General features: G+C 30.4%; 2 protein-coding genes across 34 annotated transcripts in view; one reads left to right on the forward strand and one right to left on the reverse strand.

Moving 5' to 3' along the window:
- LOC129741722 (sodium channel protein para) overlaps positions 1–27,664 on the forward strand; it is a 344,044-nt gene that overhangs the window by 171,086 nt on the left and 145,294 nt on the right. The gene's annotated exons all lie outside the window — the stretch shown is intronic.
- Positions 5,299–27,664, reverse strand: part of LOC129741725 (sodium channel protein para-like) — a 55,300-nt gene continuing 32,934 nt past the window's right edge. For both annotated transcript variants that reach the window (XM_055733505.1, XM_055733504.1), the window contains 2 exons: positions 16,688–16,843; positions 5,299–5,790 (listed from right to left, as the gene is read on the reverse strand). In XM_055733505.1, the coding sequence (XP_055589480.1) occupies positions 5,581–5,790; positions 16,688–16,843 (366 nt within the window). In that variant the 3' untranslated portion in view covers positions 5,299–5,580. The remainder of the gene's footprint in view (positions 5,791–16,687; positions 16,844–27,664) is intronic.

Consider the following 27,664-nt stretch of genomic DNA (forward strand, 5'->3'; position numbering starts at 1 on the left):
ACTAATCGAGCGAACCATAGCAAGGGAGGGTATTTTGATACGAGATCTGTTCCCATGATAGTTTTGGACCCCTTCTTCTATTCAGTGGTAAGATATAAAGTGGGGAGGGGCTTCCAATAAAATATTTTGCAGTACTTGAGAACTAAATGAGCACATTAGACCAAATTCAGTATGGCAGGGTATTTGGCCAAGATAAATGTTTCTATCCTGATAGAAGGCTCCTCCCTACCTTCAGTGGGAAAATAGAAATTGGAGAGGGGCGCTCCCATACATATTTACATAACTTTAACACTGATCTCCCAAGTGGTACCAATTTTTTATGGGTGATTAAACACAATTTTTGTAATGGTTTGAGACCCCTTCTCTATTCCAGAAAAGTGAGGGAGGGGGAAGGCTCCCATACATTTTTTCTTCTTAATTCGATAACTAATGGAGCATATGGAACAAAAATTGATGTGCGAGGGTACTTGAGCACGAGAAATCTCTCTATGACATAGGTCGGCAACCTGCGGCTCGCGAGCCGCATTCGGCTCTTTTGATGTAAAGCTAAGGCTCTCGAGTTCACTGCGCCAATATTATACAAATTTTTGAATAAAATAAATATAAAATAGCTAAAGCGATAATCGAGTCTTGTGACCTGTCTTGTGACGGCATACGGATTGTCATAGGTCCAGAAGAGAATTTTGAAATTTCATCCGCTGTAGAAACAAGCGGAAAGGACCAAATAGCGTTGTTTGAAGCCTTTTTTTTATTTTTTTGCTTCTCGCTGTTTTTGAAGCATCAGCGTAGAGATCAAGATTTAATTTTCATTAACCGTAGATGCAAAGAATAATTGATGTTTTAAAACAGTGGTTTTCAAAGTGGTCCCTACCGCCCCCTGGGGGGCTTTGAGAGTCTACAAGGGGGCGGTGAAAGAGCCCTGAACTACCAATTTTTGTTGTTTTTCTACACAAATTTGTTCTAGATACTCTAGTGAGCTATAAAGTAACGAAATATGAGGGGCGGTGATTGAAAAAAGGTTGAAAACCACTGTTTTAAAACAACAAAAACTTAAATCAAATTATTTATTTCCAAAACATGTGTATATTTTCATATCAGTCAGTAGCTGGCAGGAAATGCAAAGTTTATCATTTACAAAATAGTAGTTCTCAGCCTTCGTTTTGCTATCAAAAAACGTAACCCTGATCAAATTTTATATTTTAAGCGTTATCACATGTTTGCCCTCTATGAAAATTGATCAGTTTAAATTTCCAAAATCGTATTATTCAACCATATTCAATTGATCAACCATTTCGAAAAATATTTACAACTTACACGCGTTACAATATATTTTTTTGAATAAACCAACTCAATCCTATCTTATTTATTTGAATTGAAAACGATAAGTTTAATGTTTTTGAAACCAGATACCTCATGAGCATTTCAGATTGCCCGGTTTGCCACGATTAGGGGTTGCCCAGATTTTCAAAGAAAAAAATGGGAATGCAATGTCCGGTCCGGTTGCCCGAAAATTGAGGAAAAAGGCCTGATTTATTTTCCAAGATTATTCACAATTTTTACGAAATTCCCAATTTTCAACTAGTTTGAGCGAAAAAAATTGGCATGCATTTTTCGAATTTATGAGATAAGTTTACATATTTTTTTATGTGTGTATTTTGAAGCTTTTCTTTAGCCTTTTTTTTGAAAAATACGTAGATTTTGACTAGATTTGCCCGGATATTTTGCGGTTTTTAGTTTAAAATTTTGAAACCCAAATGCCCGAATTTGCCCGACCTGGATACGTAGAAAAAATCTGGATTGCTTGTTTAATAAATTAAGGGTTTAAAAGTGAATAGATACACGAAATTCAAATACAAAATTTTTAAACTATGAATAAAGAATCATCAATTAAAGTTTGATAGCTTTTCAAACGCGAATCAGCATTGAGAACGAATGAAAACTTGAATTCTGAAAATCTATTTGAAAACTTAATCACAGGCTAAATACTTGTAATCAATTACTAAATTGAATTTACCTTTACATCCCGAAGCAATTTTATTATAATAAAATAGCATGTATCTAAGAAAGTAAACCTTTGAGTCTTTGAACACATTTAAAATTTGAAGTGCCTGCAGTCAATATTTAGTAAAAGCTCACAAATTTTGAACAAAGTTTCAGTAACGGACTTTTATTTTCTTTTTCGATTATGAGTTATACACAGATTTTTATTATTATTATTTTTTTTTTCAAAACAATAAAAGTATCCTTGAACTGATCTTGCCGGCTAAAACCACATTATTACAGATTTATACTGGTCGAACCACAGATTTTTTCCAGTAAAATAAGCTTTAGCAAGCATTGATGAATACTATACAATGTGCTAAATACTTATAACTTTTCATCCAATTGGATAAATATAAGAATTGTCATAAAGAAGCTTGATAATTTTAAGATTTTTTTTTTTTTTTTTTGTTATTTTAAAAGCATTTTTTTGCCGAAGAAATCATAAATATTCTGTTTATGTAAATATGTTCAAATCTTTCACTTCATATTATGTAAAGTATTCATTTAAGCTTTATATGGATTTATAACTTTCTCAATTAGATATCTGTCAACGTAATAAATTTGATATAAAATCAAACCATGTTTGAAGAGTTGACGATCCAGAAGAGGAACCATGTACTTAATGATTATCAGAAACATATTTAAAAGAAAAATCGAAGAGTTAGAAAAAACTCTTTTGGATTTAAAGTTATTGTGGTAAAACTAATGTTCATTGATCATACATATATTTCGATTTTTTTAAATTAAAAAAATGAACAATAAATCTTTAATGTGGCTCTTTCAAGCTCTGAGAATAGAAAATTGAAAGTTTTTGGCTCTTCAGAGGCAAAAGGTTGCCGACCACTGCTCTATGATGATTTGAAGTCACTCCCTCTTTCCAGTAGGAAGATAGAAAGAGGGGGAGAGAGGCTCCAATAAGTTCTTTTCATAGTTCGAATAGAAATCGATCAAATGGAACCAAATTTGTCATGGAAGAATATTTGGATATGGTTAATACATCTTTCTTTGATGGTTTGAGACTCCTCTTTCCTATCAGAGTGACGAAAGCTTATCGACTGTTTGCACAAGGTCGAAAAAAAAATCGTGCAAATGAATCCAAATGTAGCATGTGGGTTTTTGGATATGAAAAATGAATCTATGACAGTTAAAGACCCCGTGCTTCTTCCAGCTTCTTCGAGAATTAATCAAGCTTAAATAGGAGGATATTGAGGTGTGAAAAATGTTTCTATGATCACTTAAGACCTCCGCCTTTTTCAGCGGAAGATGAGAAAGGGGAATGGGAGCTCCCATATTAAAGAACCAATTTCGGCATAGAAAGATAATTGGGTTCGAGAAAAATTTCTATGATTATTTGGAACTCCTTCTAGTTCGATCTTCTCGGATCAACACACTGGAAAGAGGGGAAAGGGGAATTTTATACAAATGAAACAAATTTTTGGCATTACTTTTGAATTTATGAAGAATTTTAAATTACAGATTAAAAATAACGATTAAAAATCAAGTTTTTAAAATAGAAAAAAAAGCATTTCATAAAAAAAATTAATCATCTTTTTTTTCGCAATCAGAAAATCATGTTGTATCTTTATCGAGGTTGCTTCTAAATTGAGGTTGCCAGATTGCCCGGTTTTATCCGGGCTTGCCCGAATATTTAATACTAAATTTGAGAACAGTCCGGCCCGGCCCGGTTGCCCGGATTTCATTGAAAAATGCCCGGATTTTGCCCGGATTTATTTACTTTATTTGGCAAATTAATCAAAAAAAAAAAAACTAAAAACACCTCCGAAACGAAATTTTTTCAGCAAGTTTTTTAAAAATAATCATAAAAGGTTTTTTGGAAGCCTGAAATACGGTCCAAAATCTATCAATGAGTTTTGATAAAAAAATTTTGTATTCCTTTTTTTTGTTGAGGAATTTTTTGAGTTTTGACAAAATTTGCACGGACATTGCCCGGATTTATGGTAGTCAATTTGATATCGAGTGCCCGGATTTTGCCAGGTTTTTATATAAAAATTGATCGGTTTGTCCGGCCCGGATATGTACAGAAAAAATTCTGGCAACCTTATTTTAAATAATTATGAAATTTCATTCAAAATAATGTATAAATAAATCAAAATAAAAGTTATTTTTTAGTTTTCATGATTTTCTAGGTCAGCTAGTTCAACATAAAAAAAATTAGAAAATATTTTATTCTTCGTTTAATTTTGAACTTCCGTAATTTTTAGCTTGTGATCTTGAGCATAGACAATTTATAATATATTATGTTTTCACATCCAGTTTACAAAAAAACAAGAAATCAACACTTTTCAATAAAGAACAAAAACACCCACCAGCATTCAACTTTCTAGTGTTAGAGGTAATTTTAAGGGTGCTGGCAGCCTTGCCTGTTGTAACACGAAACAATAATAATAAATGCAGCCATTTTTTTCCAACCGCACTATGTTAGGCGTTGAACCCTTCGCTTCCCCATCCCCATCCCCTAAAATGTGGCCAAACCCATTGCATTCCAAAGGGATGAACCCGTTGCAATCGAGAGAGGAAAAAAACCGCGGTGAACGCTTCCATTTATAGGGCTCCACACGAAGTGAGAGAGCATGCTTATTATTAAAACGAGGTACATGTACATAAATATATGTGGGAAAAATCAAGGGAATCATGTTGACCTTTTTCTAGTTTTCGATTTTTGTATCGTTTCTCTTTTGTCTTGCATTGAATTTCTGAACCCTGTGCTATTCTAAGCTTTAATTGTATCTTCTACGCTTCTAGATTTACATTTAAAATGGCTGGCAATGACCAGTGATAGAAACAATTGCATTAACAATTAGGCTTTTATTCAGAATATTTTTTTATAAATTGCTCTTTTTCGACCGTTAAAAATTCGAAGTAAGTTGTATACTTCACCTTAATCTGTTGGAAGTTGACGCGTTGAGACTCATTTGCTATTTTGGATCAAACTTCATTACGACAGATTATATTCAGATCAACACATAGCACAAACCTATGATTATATTTTCAATTCAAAACTGGTCCTATATCCTAAAGTTTCTAACACATTTCAAAATATTGAAAGAAAAAAAAAATGGATTATATGTTCTGTGAAAAAGAATTAAAAACAAAAATAATTTGCATCACAATTACAAAGTTGAAAACTTCACTAACATTTTAAGAAGGCTATCTATCGGTTATATACTTTTAAACTTCTGTACCTAAAATATTGTACTTTTTTACAAAAATTAGTATAGATATTTTCTTCCTCCTATGAACAACAAAAAAGTCAATAAAAACTCATTCCAAGAATTTGACAACAAACTGACATCAAGATTCTATCTATCTATTGTTCTGGTTACATTTTGTTTATTTTGGTTTGATAAATTCTATAAAATCTATTTTGAATATATATTGTGAGGCTTCCTCTAGTGTTGAGACTGTTCAAAATCTAAAGGGTTTTGGTTTTTGAATGATACAACAGAAAGGGCGATTGAGAGAGAGAGATAGGAAGAAAAAACACAATTATAAAGTGGGAAAACCAGAAAGCAATACTTACTCGGTAGATTCGACTCGCGGCGTGCCAGGCATGATCATCAATATACAATTAACCAGGATGGTCGTAATGATGAAGAACGAAAACAGGGGATGCACCAAAATATAGATCGCTACACGACGTATGGGATTGAACGGATCGAGTACATATAATGCCTTGTGTGCGGAGAAACGAAAAATATCCTTTCCTTTGCTAACTACTACGAAGGTCTGTAACGAGAGAAGGAGGAGAGATAAAAATTTAGTTAGAAAGCACTCAAAAAAATATGGTTTTTAGTTTTAACAAAAATATTTAGTTGATTTCCCCAACTTGTAGTTTTAAAATCACAAATTTGAAAAAAAAATCATAAAATACCATAACAGAAGAAAACTCATAAGCTGATAACACTAGTTTACAAAATTTAAAAAAAATCGTGAACTTGATTAACTGACCAACATTTTTAATGTAAAATCGAGCGCTGAATCCGAAAATGAAAATCAAAAAAATCTCAGTAGAACCGTTTTTGAGTTATGCTCCAAATATGAAATTTCGAAAAAATCAAAAAAGTTCTTGTACTTAGATTTAAATATCTCGGAAGGCTTAGTAGTAATTTGAAATCCCTCTTTTGCATATTAAAGGTGAACAAGTTTTCTATCGACCATCTGAACACTGTTTTTGCGTTTGACCAACACTATTGCTGATATTAGTGACTTTATGAGAAAAAAAATTATAAAAAACGCATTTTTATAGAGAAAATTTTGTTTCAACGAAAGTTTTAGACTCGATGGTAGCATTTAAAAAATCTGATTTTCTTTTGCGCTTAAATGTCGATTTAAAACAAAGATTTCAAGTGGTTATTTATCAAAATCGGTTGAAAATTGAAGAAGTTATGGCTACTTTACCATAACTCTAATTTTTGGAGTTTTTAATAATTTAACGAACCGCAGTAAATTTATCATAGTATAGGAAGAATGAAACATGATAAATCTCACTTGCTCCATTTCGAAATTATTTATTAGCTTACCAGAAGGTCACATGCCACGTTTCAGGAAGATCTGACCATAGGGAGGGGTTGCTTAAGTCTCAAACGTGAATAAAATTTTGAGTTATTTTGCCCGGAAGGAACGAAAAATACAGGTTTTTCATCGATAACTTTTTTCATCACTAGCTGATTGTTTTTTATGGTTGATTTTCTTAAAGCCTAAGTTGAGACAAATATTTCACCCAAAGACTTTAACTCGATTGGATCTGAAACAGAAAAGTTATTGCGGTTCAAAGATTATATTTTGGTCGAAAATTGTCGTATAAAACGCAATGCGTAAAAAGTACTCGTTGCGTCAATCAGCTAGTGATGAAAAAAGTTATCGATGAAAAACCTGTATTTTTCGTTCCTTCCGGGCAAAATACCTCAAAATTTAATCACGTTTGAGACTTAAGCAACCCCTCCCTATAGTCAGATCTTCCTGAAACTTGGCGTGTGACCTTCTGGTAAGCTAATAAATAATTTCGAAATGGAGCAAGTGAGATTTATCATGTTTCATTCTTCCTATACTATGATAAATGTACTGCGGTTCGTTAAATTATTAAAAACTCCAAAAATTAGAGTTATGGTAATGTAGCCATAACTTCTTCAATTTTCAACCGATTTTGATAAATAACCACTTGAAATCTTTGTTTTGAATCGACATTTAAGCGCAAAAGAAAATCAGATTTTTTAAATGCTACCATCGAGTCTAAAACTTTCTTTGAAACAAAATTTTCTCTAAAAAAATGCGTTTTTTATGATTTTTTTTCTCATAAAGTCACTAATATCAGCAATACTGTTGGTCAAACGCAAAAACAGTGTTCAGATGGTCGATAGAAAACTTATTCACCTTCAATATGCAAAAGAGGGATTTCAAATTACTACTAAGCCTTCCGAGATATTTTAATCTAAGTACAAGAACTTTTTTGATTTTTTCGAAATTTCATATTTGGAGCATAACTCAAAAACGGTTCTACTGAGATTTTTTTGATTTTCATTTTCGGATTCAGCGCCCAATTTCACATTGGAAATGACTTTCAGTTTACTGAGTTCAAAAATGCTGTAAACTAGTGTAATCATTCAACATTTTTCTTCATTTTCCCACAAAAAAGAGTTGTAACCAACTTTTTCTCAGCCAGCAATACTCAGAAATGTGTATGCTTGCATGCCTCAGCTTTTATCGGGGTATCTGGAGAAGCTGCCTATGTACATATGCATGGAGCCACTATCTGGAGCCACCACCCGTCATCCCGATATCGTGGTGAGTTACGCAAAAAAAAAAAAACAAACGTTCCTGTTGACTTGAACCGATTCTAATCAAATATTGATGCCTCCTCGGTCAGTTGTAGCTATAAATTCATGTGTCGTGTGGAAGGCTTTGTTTTATTTTTCCTTATGCGCCATTTGTTGTTTTTGCTTTGAATCCAAAGGACCTCTGAAGTGTCAACAGCACACACGTCATTGCGGCGACTCGCTGTGGACGTTGACGTTTTTACTATCGGGAGGGCGTACCTTCCCAATAGATACCATAGGTCAAAGACAGGTCCACACGCACTGCTCTACCCATCATGTGAGGTGGTCATTCTCGACGGAGTTTGCGGCTGGCATTAGAATAAATTTGCTGAATTATCGTTCCAGCTAGGGGAAAAAGGATGAATATTTTATCTTGGCTGAGTACTGATACTGCTACGTATCGTGGGCAAAACTTTTTGTGACAAAGAATTGGTTAATCAACAGTGATGTAAGAGCTACAATTTGAAATTTTTGGAATCGTTGTATTGTTGAAATGACGCTGGACATTAGGGTGACAACGGATGTTTGGGACAAATTTCATGATCGAATTTGGAAAAGCGATCATATTCATCTTGAAGGTTGGTCAAAAAAATACATTGACTCGTGCAAAATTTCAGCTCAATTGGACTTGAATAAGGGGTGCCTAAAAGCGCTCAAAAGTTTCGATTTTTTAACCTTAAAAACCACCAAAGGGGGGACAAAAGGAAAAAGGAAAAATCGAAATTTTAATTTTGGTGCCAAATGACTTAAAAATAAATAAAATTTCAAAAACTGATGTTATCCTGATTTTTTTTTGTAAACAATCATCTTTAACCCTCTAGATCCCAATTTTTTTTTCGTTAAAAAATTTACAACAGCTTTTGTTCTATGAAAAAAAGAACAATTTGATTTGATGATTTGAGAAAAAAGGACTTAACTTTCAGCACTTTTTCGGTTGTAGTTTTTGAACGATTCAACTAATTTTTCCTTAATTTTGAAACATACTAACACTGATCCATAGCTTTATGTTTATGTTGTTAAAATTGGCCTATAAATAACTAAGATATGTCTACTTATATGAAAAGTAAATATTGTACATATTTTTCGAATTGTTGCCGTACTTTTTCGAACACGCCTTCAAACGGGGTTTATGTTTCATCTCTTCTTCGTAACTTTGGATTTTTTTCTCAACAAATCAATCCAGAATGGAGGTAACTCTTTGATCTGTCTGCCAATACTTTTTTGCGATGAAAAACACATTGCCCTAGGTTTTTTGAGGCTACCAGATTAATCATTTATTGAAAAATAGGTCCAATTATAGTTTTCTCATGTGTTGAATGATTCTCAGGCCAGTGCGAATGGCCTGTCGAAATTCAAATTCAGCTGGAAATAATTACAATCCCAACAAAAGCACAATAAATCTAGCGTCACATTGCATAAGGGCGAAACTGCCAAATGTAAACAAATCAAGTTCACAGTCATTCTGGATTTAAATGGTTGCACTTTACTCATTTTAAAACCACTTCAAACTTTCAAATAATTGATCAAATTTAATTAGGCGTATCTTCCTGTTGATGCATTTTCGTTGGAACGTACAATGAGATTAATTTTTCTATTTGTGTAGGGCCAAAAGGCGAAACTGAGATGATCATGACAAAACGGCGTAATTAGTTTTTTCGTGTAAGATCAAAGGGCATAACTTCAAACCCAAAACAAAAACGGCCAATCAACTGGGCGAAACTTCCAGGCGTAAAAAGCGTCGCAAATCTCTGGAATGACTGTAAAAAATATAATTTCTTGATAACGCACGGAACATATGTGGATTAATTGAACTTTTGATAATTTTCATGAGCAAAAAGTTGTTGTTTTTTTTTAAAATGGAATTTGACTTTCTGGCAATCAATAATAAATTATGTTAAATCAGGGGTTAGCAAACTTTTGAGCCAACGACGGGCCAATTCGAATTTCAAATCCTTTAGCCGGGCCGCACTCAAAATATCAGTTACTAACAATTTGTTAAGATTCATGTCATAGAGAAGTATTAAATTAAACGTCGTTTTTTCATGATTACAATTTTTTTACGAATAAACACTAACACTAAACGTACCGGAAGCGGTCAAATGGCGGTTTTTGAACTTTGAATGATGATTACACCTTATATAATTTTTTTTTCGCAAATTTAACGACAGGACTATTTTTATTTTCAAAATGCAAGTATTTTTGCGTTTTTAAATTTTTTATAAGTGTTGTGGTTTTCGAATAACGCATGTGGTATACCTATTCATACCGCGAGCGGTCAAATGACGGTTTACACTGTTTTCGCTAATACTTTCTTGTTTCTCAACCGATTTCTTTAAAATTTATAGTTTTGAAAAGCCTATAATGTGACTCAAATATGTTTCTCAGACAATTTTCATCTACAATCAATTATTTTAAAGTTATGTCCAAGAAATTTTTTTTGAAAAAACATGCTTCAGGAAAATTGCTATAAATCTGTTCATCAGTGCTCGAAAAAAATTTTACTTAGTGCATGGAAAAGCTGAAGTTAGAAGCTATACGTTTCACATACGGAAATTTTTATCAAATTTTTTTTAAGATCATGGCCACAAAAAAATGTAAAAAGGTTGTGTAAAACCCGTACATTTTAATCAATCAACCGCCAAAGCTGTTCCTGTTACAGTAGAAAAATTTCAAAAAATGAATTGGAAAGTTGACGTAGTTTGTCACATTTTGGCATCTTTAGACTTTTTTAAATATGAAATATATAATTTAAGACGAATTTTCAAAGGGAGCTGTTTTTCAAACATTTCATCAATTCGGATTTTTTATACAATTCCTACACCTAAATTCAGCTTTGTACTGAATTTTGAGTATGTTATCGTAAGGTTTAGGCAAAAAATGTATATGCAAAAGAAAGAAAATTTCATACCGGTTCTAGTAACGTAACTACATTGGCGGTGCGATGCTTGACAAAAATATGATACCCTCTTTTAAGCGTTCGACGTTGAATCTTTATCGAAATTTATTGATCAACTTTTTTCCAATATTTAAGTTTTCTCGAAGACCTAACTTTTTGCTACAAACAGTGAAAAAATTCACAGATTTTGAAACGAATTTCGTCCAAGTTCCAGTTCTCAACCTTAATTTCTTGAATCTCAAGTAAATTTCCCTGCCATTATTAGAAAAACCGCAATCAGTAATCTGAGTGTTACTTCATCGCCTTTGGAAGGGTTTTCCATTTAAGAAAAGCCTTTCCACAATTTTATTAAGCACAAAAATTTTAAGGTTTTTTGGGTTCGTATATCAATTTGAACCGTTTATTCGAGACAAGTCTTTTTTAGATCAAACAGATTGGCTTTTCTTTATAATTTACTTTTAAAAGACTTAAGCTATACCACAGCAATGACAAAAAGCGTGATAAATATATTTTTTTATTATAATTATTATTATTATAATTATTTTGAAGAGAAATCACTGTCTCCTCAGCATTGAAAACTATTGAAATTGATTTAAATTTAGTTTATTTAAACTTATTTTTTCCAAAACGTTTTTTCAATTCAAAGTTCCATATCAGATAAGGTTGCCAGATTGCCCGGTTTTATCCGGGCTTGCAAATCAAACAAAAAAAAAACAAATTGTGTAGTAATTTTTTTTTTATTTATGCCTCCAAATCGAAATTTTTTGAGAAAGTTTTGTAAAAATAATTTTGAAAGCGTTTTTGGAAGCCATAAAACCGAATTTAAATCTGTCTATGAATTTTGAGGATTTTTTTTTCAAATTTTCTTCCTTGATTAATGTTGAGTAGCTTCCGGAATTTGATTAAATTTGCCCGAATATTGCCCGGATTTATAATCGTCAATTTTGAAATTAAATGCCCGGATTTTGCCAGGTTTTTATATGAAATTGCGCGGTTTTATCCGACCCGGATACGTGCTGAAAAAATTCTAGCAACCTTCCATTTCATTGAGATTTTTAGTAAAGTTTTTTTTCGGAAAATTCAAAATATTACAGATTTTCAAACAAATTTTTCCAAAAATTACGTTTAACATATTTGATTCTAGATGAATTTTACAGATTTTATGGATTTTCTTAACTTAACAAATTCAGATAACACTGGGATCGGATTTCTAAAGCTAATCTTACTTAGATAATGATGATTGCTTATTTGAAAGTAAAATGAAACAATTTATAAATGTTTGCAATGATTTCTTCATGAAATTTCTGAAAATAGTCGTTCCAAACTTCTTCAGTCAAAACTCATTTTGCTTCGATTTTGAGTCATGTTGATTGGAATCCCATGTCAATCATGCCGACATGAACTCTCAATATTCGAGAACAAAAATAGTGCTCTTATTAATGGTTTTAACTTTTGCCATTATTTGAGCAACGGACTCAGAAATAGCTGTGATAATGATAAAGATTCGCATGAACTCGTAAGATGACAGAGCTATAGGTGATAAAAATTCCAGGCATTTTTTTGTCTTGGTAAAAATTATCTAAAAATAATCAATCTTTACTTGAAGTTTTCATGAAGCAGATTTTTTTCTTACTAAATATCCAACAAACAAGCTTGACAGATTAGCGATACGTTGTTTGATATCAGGGATAAAGTTGCATATTTTTGAAGACCGATAACAAACTTCTGGCCTATACACCATACTGTGGGGTGATCCCAAACTTTTGATCGACAACTTACACTGATGGACAAAAGACATGCTAAGTCATCGCATCTACATTAATTCTAAAATTTGATGATATTTGCATTTTTTTTTATGTGAATACATTCTGGGAAATGTTCTTTATCTAAGGGCATGAAATTTCCTATACTCAACTTTTTTTTCCATAAGAAGGATAGACTATTTAAAAACGACGAACATTTCAACAAAGCACTAAAAATGTGGAATGTTTATGTCCATCAGTGTATGTAGCTATTTTGAATATTGAAGTACAAGGCAATCTATTGCTAAAAATTTAACAATGTGTTTTTATAAGTATGTTTTCATGTTTTAGAAGGGGTGAAACCAAACTTTTGGTCGCCAGTGTACTTTGAATTGATTCGGAAGAAAAACAAATGGATCAAAGCAAGCTTTTGTTCGTCGATACTCACACGTGTCTTCAATCATTTTTCGTTATTATGCTTTCAACTTTGCCTTCATTTTGCGTGCGCTAAGATAATTTCGGCATATAAAATAAAATTTTTAGCGAATTCGATTAGTTGCTCAGCAACTTTTGAACTTTATACTTGCAAGTTCAACTAGGGCTTGGCTCTATCGCTTTTGCGATAGTGTAACAATGCTTAGAGAGTCGGCGGTGGAGCTGGTGCTTATTTGATTTACATGTTGCTATGTTGAGGAGTGAGGGCTGACTAGAAACGGCACTATCGACACAGAGAACAGAGTTCGGGCTGGAGCTAAAATCTTGTGTAAAAATGCCAACCGTTATTTTAAAGAAAAAAGTAACTCAGCATATAGCCACTTGATGTCTTTAAAAACAAACTTAACGAAGATTTGTTTATTTTCGTTAAATATGCACGCTTTGGTAAAAATCACTTTCAAGCATTAATATACAACCTGTCTGAACGTTTTTGAATGATTATTTGTTATTTAACATCCATCGCATGAACTTATGAAATAAAATTAAATAATAGAAAAGTTTTATTATGAATACAAACGGCAAAGTTTAAGATGGTTCACTTACTAACTTGATCTGCAGTTGAAAAGCTATCGATCCAACGTTTTCAGAGAATGGCTGTAAAACCTGTATCTTTTGTTTGCATTTTACTGTGCAACCTTTATCCAACTTGATGAACTATGTGAAATTATTTACAAGAAAAACACAAATTTTCCCCATATATTTTACAGAGGTATTGATAACACAGGTCAACCAAATTTACTTTTTCCGAGATACACATAGTTCAAGACCTTGTTATGACTAATTTGGAGGCTTCTTTGGTTTTTTCTTCTATGGGCTCCATTTTCCAGATGAAAGTTTTAACTTTTGAAGCAAAATAGAAATCCTTGAAAAAAAATTGTAGACCTGAATGCCACGCACCGTTAAGTTTTCTAATAAATTTTCTGAAATTTGGAGAATTATAATCCTTTGTAACTACAACATCTAGGAAAAATAAAGAAACCTTAATTGATTAGAAAAGAAGTGATTCAAAGTTAGTATTGTTTCATAAAGGTGTGTTGGTTTATCAATTACCAATGATTAATTTACTAGAAACTGATGCATTTTAATTCAGAACACCAGACACTTCAGAATATGTTTTGAATCGTAGGAAACAAAACTGATGCTTGCTGTGTAAGTTTTAAAAGTATTCAAAAACAACTATTGAAAATTGACTGAATGATTATATGATTTGAACTTGTAAAAAACAATCATTTGAGCTTCAGGATTCAAACCATTGAAACTCTAGCCAACTATTTTCTATGAATGATTCCTACATTAACATTTTATGTGTAAAATGTAAAACTAGTTATGAATTAAAATAAGTGAGAAAATTGGAGCGTGTGAAACGCAAATTTTTATGTAAACAACCATTTTCGTCCACGTGGCAACGAAATTTCAAAACATTATAAGGGATGCCAATTTTATGAAAACTTTATATTTCCTTAAAAATCTTGGGCCACAATTCGATTTACATTACTTTGGGATTATGAATTTCTCTAAAGAAATGGTATCTAGTGTAATTATATCAGATTGGCTGGTTTTATTTACGAACTTACGCGGATTTTCAAAGATAAAAAATTTAGGAAAGCGTGCTTTGAGGGTGGTTTGGATTTGGAGGAAAAAAGCTCGGTTTTTACCCGGATATATCCACAATTTTGGCGAAATCAAAACCAAAAGCTCCAATAAAACAAACGATGAACTTATAACCTTTGTTTTCAATTATAAATAAGATCGATGCTGAGGTGTCTCGAGAAAAATTATTTTGTTTATGTTTCATGCAACTCATAAAATTTTATAAAAATATCGGATTTGGAATGATTAGTCCGGTTTTTAATTTGAAAATTTTGATTCCAATGCGCGGATTTTGAAAAGATTTCTGGTAAAAATGACCGGTTTTGTTCGGCCTGGATACGATCTGGAAAGGTTAATCATGTAACATTTTGGATTTTGTTACTGTCTTACATAAATGCCTAGTCCACACTCGGCAACTTGAATTGCGATTTTGGTTCATGAGGCTTGTATATGTTTACATTCTGGTTGCTGAAAGTCTCCCATACTTGTAGGGAGATTTGAGACATGCATCTCTTCGTCTAATTCAAAATGTAAACAAAAAGAAGTCTCAGCAACCTAAATCGCAGTAGAGTTGCAGAGTGTGGACTAGGCTAAAACCCCAGGGGACTGAGATAAACGGAGAATAATCGTCAATGATCACACAAATTTTTCAGCCAATGATTGAATTTGAGGTAATTTGAGACAATTTGTTAGAGAGAATAAGAAGGTTTAAGTTAAAATGAGAGAAACCGATGCTCAGAGAGAGAGTGAAAATGTGCTAATTGTTGCAAATTGTTGCTATTTGTGAAGCAGTTGTGGAATTTTGATCATTACCATTCCAAATGCAAAAAAATTTCTCTCCACTGCAATCTCTCAAAAAACCCTCTTTGTTCACATCCAATCGAATTCCAATTCCAATCGAAAATATAAATCTCTCTAAAAATTAACTTAATTATGATATTGATATTGCGTCTTAGGAAGTCGAGGATTAATTGCATAAGACTGAAAGCAGTTTTTCAAAAAACAACTGGCACCCCTATTGAGTATCGCGACAGTTCGTTTAGTTTTCGTTCACTTAGTAATCAGCACCATCTAGTGGCTATATGCCGAGTAATATTGGAACGAAATACTAACGTATTTGAATTCAAATTCTTTCTGACACACGTTTTCGGCACATTTTTGTTCTGGGCCAGTACTCGGTTCTCTGTGCTATCAATAACAAGAAAAAAATGCAAAAGTCAAAATTATTCAAACGCAACATATTTGTAATAAATAATTAATTATGTTTTTGTGAAATGAAAAATAAATTGCAGTAATTCTACGTAATTTTTATGGTTGTGTCTGATATACAACCTCTTAATTTTTTTTCGTCAAATGATACTCTTATTGCATTCATCTAGCAATAAATTAAACCCGCCTATTTTAGAGCGCCATTAGTTTAATTATTGATGAGTTCATATACGATTACGCCTTTTCAAAAACTGGGAATTTGAAAAATTGATTTTATACTTTTGAACGGCTCAATAGATGGCACTGTTCCAAGCCAATTTTCTACGTGCTTACATCCAAGCATTTGAAATTTTACACACTTTTTTGAAGATTTTTTGTTTGAGTATATAGTATATAGTAAAGTAACCATAACTTCCTAAAATTTCAACAGATGCTGATGAATAACCCCTTGGAATCTTTTTTTTTATGAATTAAGATTATTACCACATAAAAATTTCACGGATATAGCCGTAAAATTAATTATGGAATCTTTATTTTGAATTAAATTTTAATTTGAAGTTCTTTATGTTTCTTTTTTTTTATCAATAATTAATAACAATACTGCTGATCATACACAAAAGTGAAGTTCAGATGATCGTTCACCTTCCATATGCCAAAAAGTGATTTTAAATTGACGGTTTGCAGGTCGAGATATTTAAATAAAAGTTCAAGAATTCTCTTATTTTTTTACATTTAAAAAAACTCGAATTTTTACAAGCTTCAAATTTTCCTCAAACAATCCAGGCGAACGCCTCTAAGCCCAGCCTTCATAACCATACATTATCTCCCGCTAAGTATCTTTGCATACCAAACGAAAAACCCGCAGGTTGGATACTCACCGTCTGGTTCCGGTAGTAACTGTCGATATCCTCGAGAGGCGTGGAGGCCAATTCCGGGGGGAAGCTGCCCTGCATTCGAACAGGGATCGGCACTCCCTGCTCAAGTGTGGAATCCGGCTGTGGACCTTCATCTTCGTCTTCGTCGTCGTAGCGAATCTGTTTGATGCCATTTTTGTTGATGTTTTTATTTTCCAGTAATTTCGGACAAGAAGCGTTTTCACAAGATTGTGAAACCCGAGATAGGAGATATGAGAGAAAACGGAGAAAAAAACGGGCAGAAGGAAAAAAAAAACATTTTCATATTAGCAAAATTGGCAATCACATGGGGGCAATTTTTTCGTGAACGTGTGTGTGTGTTTGGGTGTGTATGTGAGATAGAGTCATGTGAGATGGTGATTCAAAGAAGGATAAACGTAAATTAAGGTGTGAGTTTCGGGGTGTTAACTTATGTGGGTGTGATCGGGAGACTTATTTTTGTGGATTTGGGTATTTGTCTAGAGTTGAGAACACATAAAACGAAATATGTTTAAAACACTTACATCGAGTAAAACAGTTAGGTTATCGTAACTGAATATAAAAAGACTTTATGACAAAATCAAAACAAAACAATGACAAGTTTATTCTCATGTGTTGGAAGAAATCCCTGTTTTATTATGTAAAGAGTCAAAATTGTTTGTAAGACATTTGTTCAACAAGGTTAAGATAAAAAATGGTATATTTGATACTGGAAGCAGATATAAACTATAACATTTTAGGTACATATATACACATAAACAGAGTAGATATCGGAAAAAGAGTTGTACGCAAAACTGAACCGTTAGCAAGAATTCTTAATCAATGATTGATAAAACGTTTCAGTCTAAAATAGTATTGTATAACTTATGGTCTATTCATAAGCAAAAAAGGAAACCTAAATATTCAAAGTCACGCAATTAATTTGAATTCTTCAACCAAATATCCTTAATCATATTCAAATATAATTTACAGCAGTCTATGGTATAACAAAGCTCACACGCACTCGGTTGGATAATATAAAATTGATTTAAAATAAAAGCCTCAATTATTGCAACATTTTCAAAGCTCGGTAAGATAGAAGTAACATTTTTCATATGAATATTTACACTTATCTTATGTTTCACAACATATTTTTTCGCAGTTCATGACCAATTCAAATAACGATAGATAGAACCAGTCAACAAGTATTGGTGTATTCAACTGGTGAACTTTTTTTACCAAGAGGAACGTCAAACGAACAGCCTATCCAACCTACCCTCCTGTCGCCATGAATTATGCATGATAATTGAGTTAATTTTAAGCTGACGTTGATGTCGTTGTTGTTTCTCCAACGCGAGTGAACCTATCCGGTTCATAGATTGTCCAAACAAATATTCGGGGAGCTAATGTAGATGGATGTCTACCGCTGTCCAGCTGGGTTCAGTTCATGTTTGTTGCTAATGTTGATGTTTCCTTTCATTAAGCGTACCACACCGGTAAAAGTTAAATGTCATGGAAACTTTACGGGTTAAAGTTTTTTTTGCAATATGTACCTCTTCAACACGCTCATTTATTATGCATGATTTTTCTAGTTAGCTCAATCTAGAGAGAGAGTTAGCAATTTGTTGCTAACGTTAATGGCTGTAGTATATGCATATTAACTGTAGAGCATTTGAGAAAAAAGATAACTTAAGTTGGTTTAATCGGCTCTCAAAACCTGAATAACAAATTGAATAGTTTATGGGACATTTTTGAATCGCTAGGGTCTTGAAGTTGAAAAAAATTCGTTTTGATTCAAAATTATTTTTTTTTTATTTAAGGTTTGTTTAGATAATTAATTATATGGAAAACATTTAGTTTTAAACATTTTAGAAGAAAATGTTTTTGGACATTTTTTTTCCCAAGGCAGAATCGTTGTATCTTTCAAGGAAAGTTAATTATAAGCTGGCAAAGGGGGTATGTCTCTTGGCAAAAAAATAAATCATTTAAACTCAAAACACTACTTCACAGCAGTGGTCCAAAAGCGCCAAAAGTTTTTAGCTGTTAAATGACCTAAACTTTGTTTTTATTGTTGTTGTTTTCTCTGGAGCCACTATATATGAGTTGAACAGTAAAATAAGGTTTATCATTTGAAACGCGCATGAAATATTCGAAATCGTAATCAACATAGCAGAAACTGGCTGATCGTATGTAAAATAATAATCCTTTTTATTTTCAATAATTTTCCAACCCATTAGGCCGGAACAAATTTCAAATCCTTCTTTTGTTACTCGGAGTTGGAACATCGCGAGGGAGGGGATATTAAAAAATAATGCGAAAATCAAATAAATTGGTATAAATTGTACGAAAGCTTGTATGCAACAAAATTGCGTACAATATCATTGCACAAAACCTATAAATCAAGTTATTTTTTATCGAAAAATTCAATAAAATCAAAAATATAAAAGGTGAAATAACTCCCATCTTTAAATATTTGTTTTTTGGTCTTGTAATCTTTCGGATATTCCATTTTTTTTTTCAAAACTTACATAAAATACTTCAAACTTTATTTATTTCCCCCTTCGGGTTTTTTGGAAATTTTGAAGGGTGGGGGGGTTGTCAAAAGAAGAAATTGATATTTATTCCAGCCTTATATACACCTTCAATTTGTTAAGTATTTTGTTTATTTTTTTCCATAGTTTCTTTAAAAAACAAATGACAAAAAAGTTTATTTTTCTTTGTTTTTTGTCTCTCTTTTTTATATTTCCTCGCAAATGAAAAAAATCTTCATTTGAATCACTTCACTTTCCCAAATTGTTCCTTCAATTATTATCATAATTTTTTTTTTGTTTGATTTTTTTTAAATTATCCTTAGTTTTTTAATATATCTAAAGGAAATTGAAAAGAATCTGAGTTTTTTATTATTTTTCATAAGATTTTTTTGAATCTTATATAACTTTTTATATTGTTAATTATTTTTCTCTTTAATTTACCCTAAAATTTTTTATTCAATTCATTTTTTAAAACTTTTTTCATTTTTTATTAAAACCAAGTTTAGGACCATTTGAAAAATAAAATGAAACAATGTCAAATTTTTTGATAATTTAGAGATAATTAAGCAACAATTTCGAGACAATTTTAAGACCATATTGAGATTGCAAGCCAGATTTTGAGTCAACTTTGAGATAATTTTATGACCATTTTGAGTAAATTTGAGAACTATTTAAAGACTATTTTAAGCTGATTTTAAGTGGATTTAGAATCAGTTCTGTGATAATTTGGAGACACAGGAAAGACTACTTAGAAACAATATTTTTAAAATTTCGGATATTTTTTGAGACATTTTAGAGACAATTTTGATACGATTGAGACACGGTTTTGAAATGATTTTGAGATGACTTTGACATAATATTGAGACAGTTTGAACGAGATTTTGACATTGAGACTATTTGAGACATTTTAAGAGAAATTATGACAATTTTGAGACTATCTTGATACAATTTTGACACTGGAATAGAATATTGTTGCGATATCGAGACAATATGAGACAATAAAGAGACGATTCAGGAATCATTTGAAGAATATTTTGAGATCATTTTAAGCAGATTTTGACACAATTCTGTTACAATTAAAGACAATTCAAGACAAATTTGTGAACATTTGTAACAGTTTGGAGACCATTTCCAATCAATTTAAAATAAATTTAAGTCAAATTTTTAGAAACATTTGGGATGATTTTATACAATCTGTTAACAAATTAGATATTTTTTCGATAGTGTTAAGTTAATCTTGATAAAAAAAAATTGACAACTTTAAAATTATGTTGGGACATTTGTGAGATCATTTAGAGACAATTCAAATTTACAAAATGCCATGAATAATTCCCAAAAATGTCAAACAATGGTCCAAGAATGTCTCAAAAATTGAAAATATAAAAAAGACATGATTAATATCAATTTATTAATACAAAAAATTACAAACTCACAAAACTTTCAATTAAATGGGATGAAAATATGAAAAGGTATCACAAAATGTCAAACAATTTTCTCAAAGCTATTTTTAAATTTTGTCTAAACTTCACTGAAATGATAAAAAACATTATACATATGAATTACTTCAAAAATAACGGTTTTGAAAACAATAAATGACTTAGAACTATCATTTTAAATGAAACAAAAATGTAATTTATATACTTACTATCAAAGAAATAACACAAAAAAAAATAATTTTCATAAATTATTGGAAATATTAAAATATTTAAAATGCCCCGAAAAGATAACTAAGACTGCACATAAACAAAAAATAGGTATCAAAACTTAAATGACTTAAAATTATCATTATTTGGAATGACACTTAAATATCCTGACAACGTCTCAGAAAAAAATCAAAAGTGTTCCAAGAGGTACGCTCAGTTATGTTAAAATAACACAAAATATCACACAAATATAAAAAAAAAATCCACAGCAGTGGTGAAAAAAAACAGTGGCATAAACATGACCGAATAAAAAAGCAATCCTTATCAAAATATCAAAAACTTTCCAGATCAAAATGGCCCAAACATTTACTTTTCAGACCAGAATGTAAAACAAAGGGTCTTTAAATAAATTTAAAAAAAAAGATTAACCCTAAATATTTCAAAATTGTCGCCAAATAGTTTTGAGTTAATTGTCAAAAATAATTTAATTTATTTTTTTCTAAATTTATTTGACTTTTTCTCATTTTTTTCAATTTTTTCTTCAAGTTTTCTGTTTAGTTTTCCTGCAACTTGTTTTCATGTTTGATTTTTTTTCAGACTTAACATTATTTTTTTAAATTTTTTTTTGTGTTCAACTTTTCAATATTATCATTATATTATAAGTGTTTGTTCATTCATTCTTTGAAGTTTTTAATCATTTTTGTGGTTTATTTCTGTTAATTGATTTCCAACTTTTTTTTTGTTTTTTTTTTTCATTTTTTTCTAATTATATTGTTTTAAGTTTTTTTCATCGTCTTGTTTTTTCTCCATTATTTTTCATTAATTTTTTCTCCTTTTTCCATATTTCTTTCTTTTTTCTTTAATTTTTTTTAATTTTTTCTCCTGTCATATTTTCTTCAATTTTTGATTTGTTTTTTTCTCTAACTTTTTAATGTTTTCTACATTTAATTTAATTTTTTCGTATTTTTTTAATTTTTTCTCCATTTTTTTAAGTTTGTTTTTTAATTTATATTTTATCGTTTTTCTCTAATTTTTTATTTATATTTTCTTCGTTTGTTCTATTTTTGCCCAATTTTTTTTATTCTTTCACCAATTAATTTATTTTAATTTTTTTTTTATTTCTTTTCACTTGTTTTTATTTCTAATTTTTTTTTCTCAATTTATTTAAATTTTTCTCCATTTTTTTTATTTTTCTTTATTTTTTTATATTTTCTTCTAATTTTTTCTCCAATTTAAAAAAAAATGCTCCGTTTTTGTTATTTTTTCATCAATTCTTTTATTTTTTTTTCCATTAATTTTATTTTTTCTTCATTTTTTTTTATTAAATTTTCTAAAAAAAAATTGTTATCCTTCTCCAATTAATTTTTATTTTTTCTATTTTTTTTCTCCTCTTTTTTTTTCTACAGTTATTTTTTATTTTTACTTCAATTTTATTTTTTTCATTCTTATCTACATTTATCTTTTATTATTTCTCCATTTCTTTTACTTTTTCTCCAATTTAATTTATTTTTTTCTTCAATTCATTTATTTTTTAAATTTTTTTCTTTATTTTCTAATTTTTTTTCCATTCTTATTCCATTTTTTTCTTTGATTTTTTTCCAGTTTTTTGATTTTTTCTCCATTTTGTTTAAAAGTTAGTTCATTTTTTTTTTCATTTTTTCCATGTATTTCAATTTTTTTCGTGTTTTTTCAATTATTTTTTCTCGGATTTTGTTTTTTTTTTCAATTGTTTAATTTTTTCTCAAATTTGTCTATTTTTACTATTTTTTACATTGCTCCATACATTTTATTAATGTTTGTTAAATTTTTTTTCAAATTCTAATTTTTTTTTTAATTTTTTTCCATTTTTTTTATTTGTTTCCACGCATTTCTTTTCAAATGAGAAAATCATTGTTTAAATGATTTCATTTCTTTCAACTTTTTGTTTTGAATGTATTTTGGTTGTTTGTTTTTTTTTATTTTTATCCTTTTTTGTTCAATTTTTTTCAATTTTTTGGTTTTTTTCTTTTTTTAATTTTTTCTCAATTTTTTTTTTCGACCCAAATGACCTCTGAGGTTAAAAAGTCTTAAAAAAATATCAATATCATTTTTATTTTTTCTCCAATTTTTTTTCATGTTTTCGCCATTTTTCTTTTTTCTCCATTTCTTATTTGTATTTTCTTTATTTTTTTAATTTTTTTTTCTTCAATTTTTAATTTTTTTTTTAAATTTTTTTTTACTCCAAGTTTTTCTCTCCATTTTATTCAATTTTTTCCATTTTTTTAATTTTTTCTCACGTCCATTATTATAATTTTTCCTAGTTTTCTTACGTTTGTGGGTTTATATTTTAATTTTCTTTATTTTTTCTTTTTTTTCACTGCTATTTTTATTTTTTCATCAATTTTTTATATTTTTCTCCATTTTCCTCCATTTTTTATTTTTTCTTGAAGTTGTGTTTCTTCAATTATATTTTTTTTTAATTTTTATTTTTTTTTTAACCTTTTTGTTTATTTTTGTTTTATTTTTTCGTCAATTTTTTTTTATTTGATCTTGATTCTTCTTTTAATTTTTTTTTCTCCAATTTTTTTAATTTTTAATATTTTTCAATTTTTTTTTGTCATTTTTTTTTATTTTATTCTCGTTTTACCAATTTCTTTTTTTTTTCTCCATTTTCTTTTAAATTTTGCTAAAATTTTTTTATTGTTTTCTCCAATTTTATTTATGTGTGTTAAATTTTGTTCCTATTTTTAATTTTTTTTAAATTTGTCTCTTAATATTATTGTCCTTCAATTTTTTTCTACACATATATCTAAATAGAGAAAATTATTGTATGAATGTTTTCATTTTTATTAACTAATTGTCTGGTTCGTCATTTGGTTATTTGTTTCTTTTTTCGATTTTTTTTTTCATTTTTTCATTTTTCTTAATTTTTTTGTGTTTTTCTTCATTTTTTATTTTTCACCCTTTTTTTATTTTTTCTGCACATTTATATTTCTTCTCCAATTTTTGCTTTTTTTCCAATTTTATTTCCAAGTTTTTCCATTTTCTTTGATTTTTTCCTAATTTGTTTTCTCCAATTTTTTATTAGCAATTTCTCATTTTTTTATTTTTTCACCAAGTATTTTTCTCCAATTTTCTATTTTTTTTCATTTTTTTTCCTAATTTTTTTTCATCAATTTTTTATTTTTTTTTGTTTCGAGATCTTTTTTACCCTTTTTTTCTCCAATTTTATTGATGCTAGTTTTTTTTTATTTTTCATTTATTTTATTTTTTTTTCTTCATTTTTTTTTCCATTTTGCTTCAATTTTTTTATGTTTTTCCTCCATTTTCATTTATGTCTGTTCAAAGTAGTTAATTTTTTTAATTTTTTTTTATTTGTTTCTTTATTTTATTTTCCTGAATTTTTTTTTCTACACATTTCTTTTTAAATGAGAACATTAATGTTTGAATGTGTTCATTTCTGTCAAATTTTTGTCTTCAATGTGATTCAGTAATTTGTTTCTTTATTATAATTCTTTTTGTCTCTCAATTTTATTTGCTTGTTTGTTTGTTTTGTTAACTTGTTTGATCAATAATTGAGTTGACGTTATCCAGTTAAAATTGTTGCTAGATTCTACGCAAGGAGCATAGGCCGCGATTGATGATGCTCTGTTCGCCTCGAGTCAACAAGTTAAAGATAAAACACATTTCAAAATCAATGCAAGTGAATTAAAAAAAAATTATAATTTTTTCGTCACTTAAGAACCAAGTTGATTTTTTAAATTTTTCTGTAAAGTGTTTTGTGGAAAAATTAATACTATAGAAACTACAAAACTGTTCCACATGGAAATGTTTTTAAGAAAATACGTACTTCCGTAAAGAAAAGGGGTGCTCGTTATACCCTTATTTCCCCTAATTCATTTTTTCATATTTTTGTTTTATTTATCATTTTTTCATTATTTCACTTATTTTAATGAAATTTTTACTTTTTTCATCAATTGTTTTTATCATTATTTCATCCACATATTCATTTTGGTCTTCACGTAAGGCTAAGGTAAAGCTATTTTTTGTTTGTTTTATTTGGGTTTTCTTCTTTGTTCAATTTTTTTTTCTGTGTTTTATTTGTGCTTGTTGAGTTTCTGTCCATATTTATTTAAAAAAAATGGTTTTTTTCATTTTATCTTGTATCTTCTTCTGTTAAGCTCAATTATTTCAAAATATTCTCAGTTTTGTTATTTTTTTAATAGTTTGATAAAATATTTCATAGTTCCTTATTTTTTCATTAGTTTCAAACAGTAAAATTTCATAAAATTTGCAATTTGTTAAACTTTTTTCAACTCATTTAGTTTACATACTATGTGATATTCGGTTTTGAATACGTAAGCTGAGAATGAGAAATGTAATAACATTAACTCTCTGGAGCCAGATTGATTTTCTAAAATATTTTTTAAAATTTTCAGTTAGAAATTTAAATATGGCCTTCTTCCTTTAAAACTAAACACAAAACGGCATTGATTTGCTATGGCTTTTAGGCTCAATAACAACTTTGTAAATTTAAGTGGTTCTGCGATTTGCTATTAACTGTAGAAAAAAATGTATGGGAAGAAGGATATAGAAAAAAATAACTTTTTGTCGTTATCCGTAAACCTACATCTTGAAAAAGTAGTTATGACAATTTGACAAAATAATAAGTAAGAAGACCAGTCAAAATGACTTCACTACAAAACTTTGTAACTTAGAGCACAAAAGAATTAACCGAAATATATGTTGAAAGATACACACTTCTTATTCGCCTGCAATCACAAGGACGTTTATTAGTAAAAATAGGTGTAAATCAGTTTATCATGAGTGGATTTGAATACAATTTTTGGGTATATTACCTTATTGAGTTGTTCAAAGGTAAGTGCACAATAAAAAAGCATAAATTTTGAGTAACTTATTTTAAAATGTTGTTTAAACCAATGGCCAATCATGAGGCCTATATAAGTTAGCGAACTAACTCACGGAATTATGGAAGAAGAACTCAAACATCTTCTAATGAAATGTCTGTAAATTTTGATTCCTCTAATTTATTAACACATACATTTTTTGAAGTATTTATAGGAGAGCAAATATCGAGTACTCTTCCAATCACCAGATAGTACAGCCAGATAAGTCAGACGAACTATGAAGGATCATCGCAGAAATTTATTCAATATGTGACGGAACACAATCACTCCACTCCATACTCCCAGTTAGGTAGGTAGATAGGTAAGTGATATTGGCAGTAAATTTGGAAATTTATTTCATATTAATGGAAAACAGCCAATCCAATATTCAGTTCCGAGCTGCTCCTAGACGATAACTTTGGGATGGGCATGGGATAATAGACTGAGTCGATTTGGGGTCATTTTCGAATTTCTCAAACCCTGGGGTCTCAAAAGCTTCGTTTTGGTCCAAAACTCATCCATGATTTTTTGCAGAATTTTTAAGTAACGTTTGCATGAGTAAATTTGGACTTTTAGGTTTGTATGGGAAAATTGAATATTTTGCACTGAAAAATCAACATCATTTTTGTTTCTTCTGTGCAACCGAGCCAGCTGGTGGTTTTTGTGCCAATTTATAAAATTCCTAAAGGAAATTTTACGTAGAACAACTTTGTCGAAGACCGTAAATTCGTATCTTATTAGACAAACCAGTTATTAGCTGTTCAACAGAGGTATGTCTTTTGGCATTGATAAACAATAAATTCAATTGACACCACTGCTTGTGCCCCGCGAAGTATTGCATGAAAAGTAGTCATGCAATACCTCGCAAGGCACACAACAGTGGTGTCTATTGAATTTATTGTTTATCAATGCCAAAAGACATACCTCTGTTGAACAGCTAATAACTTTTTTGTCTAATAAGATACGAATTTACAGTCTTCGACAAAGTTGTTCAGCGAAAAATTTCCTTTAGGAATTTTATAAATTGGCACAAAAACCACCAGCTGGCTCGGTTTCACAGAAGAAACAAAAATGATGTTGATTTTTCAGTACAAAATATTCAATTTTCCCATACAAACCTAAAAGTCCAAATTTACTCATGTAAACGTTACTTAAAAATTCTGCAAAAAATCATGGATGAGTTTTGGACCAAAACGAAGCTTTTGAGACCCCAGGGTTTGAGAAATTCGAAAATGACCCCAAATCGACTCAGTCTAATGGGATAACTTACAAGATGTGAGGAGGACGATGTGTCCTCATTTTCGATTCCAATAGTTCAACTATCGGTCTCGTTTTCAGTGAAATTGATTCCGGAGTCACGACCGATTCGATTTCATTGGTGGTTTTTTTCGTCTTTCACTCTGCTTCCGTTGGGTTTTCCTCCACAGCCTGGCCACAAACCGCATGTCATGTTTCTCGAAAGAAGTAGCAGCAGCAGCAGTAGGACGATGAATCTTTCAATTTCCTTTGGGGCAGGATACGTGAAACTCGGATATGGAAACGACACTTCTTTTCTTGACTTATTCAATGTGTATAGGAACAACCTTACAAGTAGATAGAGGGCACACATGTGTGGTCTTCCCGGGAAAAGTGGAGGTATGGGGAAATTTAAAGATGGGTTTATGCTCCCCGGAACGTCTTCGAGCCATCGGTTTTTTTTACGTAGCTATCTTCTTTTGGTGCTGCTTTTTCGGGCATTGCAGCTGTTACACCTGACTTTCGGGACAGAACGTTGGACCCACGAGAAAGAAACCGCCGATGGCTTTCTCAAAAGAAGCGAGAGCATTTATAGAATTTGAAATGATTTTTTGGGTCTTTTTCTCGGAAAAAAACCTTGTGTATGTGTGTCTTTTTAAGTCAAGTTTATTTTTCCGTCCTACGCTT

This window comes from Uranotaenia lowii, chromosome 2 (assembly GCF_029784155.1).
Source record: "Uranotaenia lowii strain MFRU-FL chromosome 2, ASM2978415v1, whole genome shotgun sequence".
NCBI lineage: Eukaryota > Metazoa > Arthropoda > Insecta > Diptera > Culicidae > Uranotaenia > Uranotaenia lowii.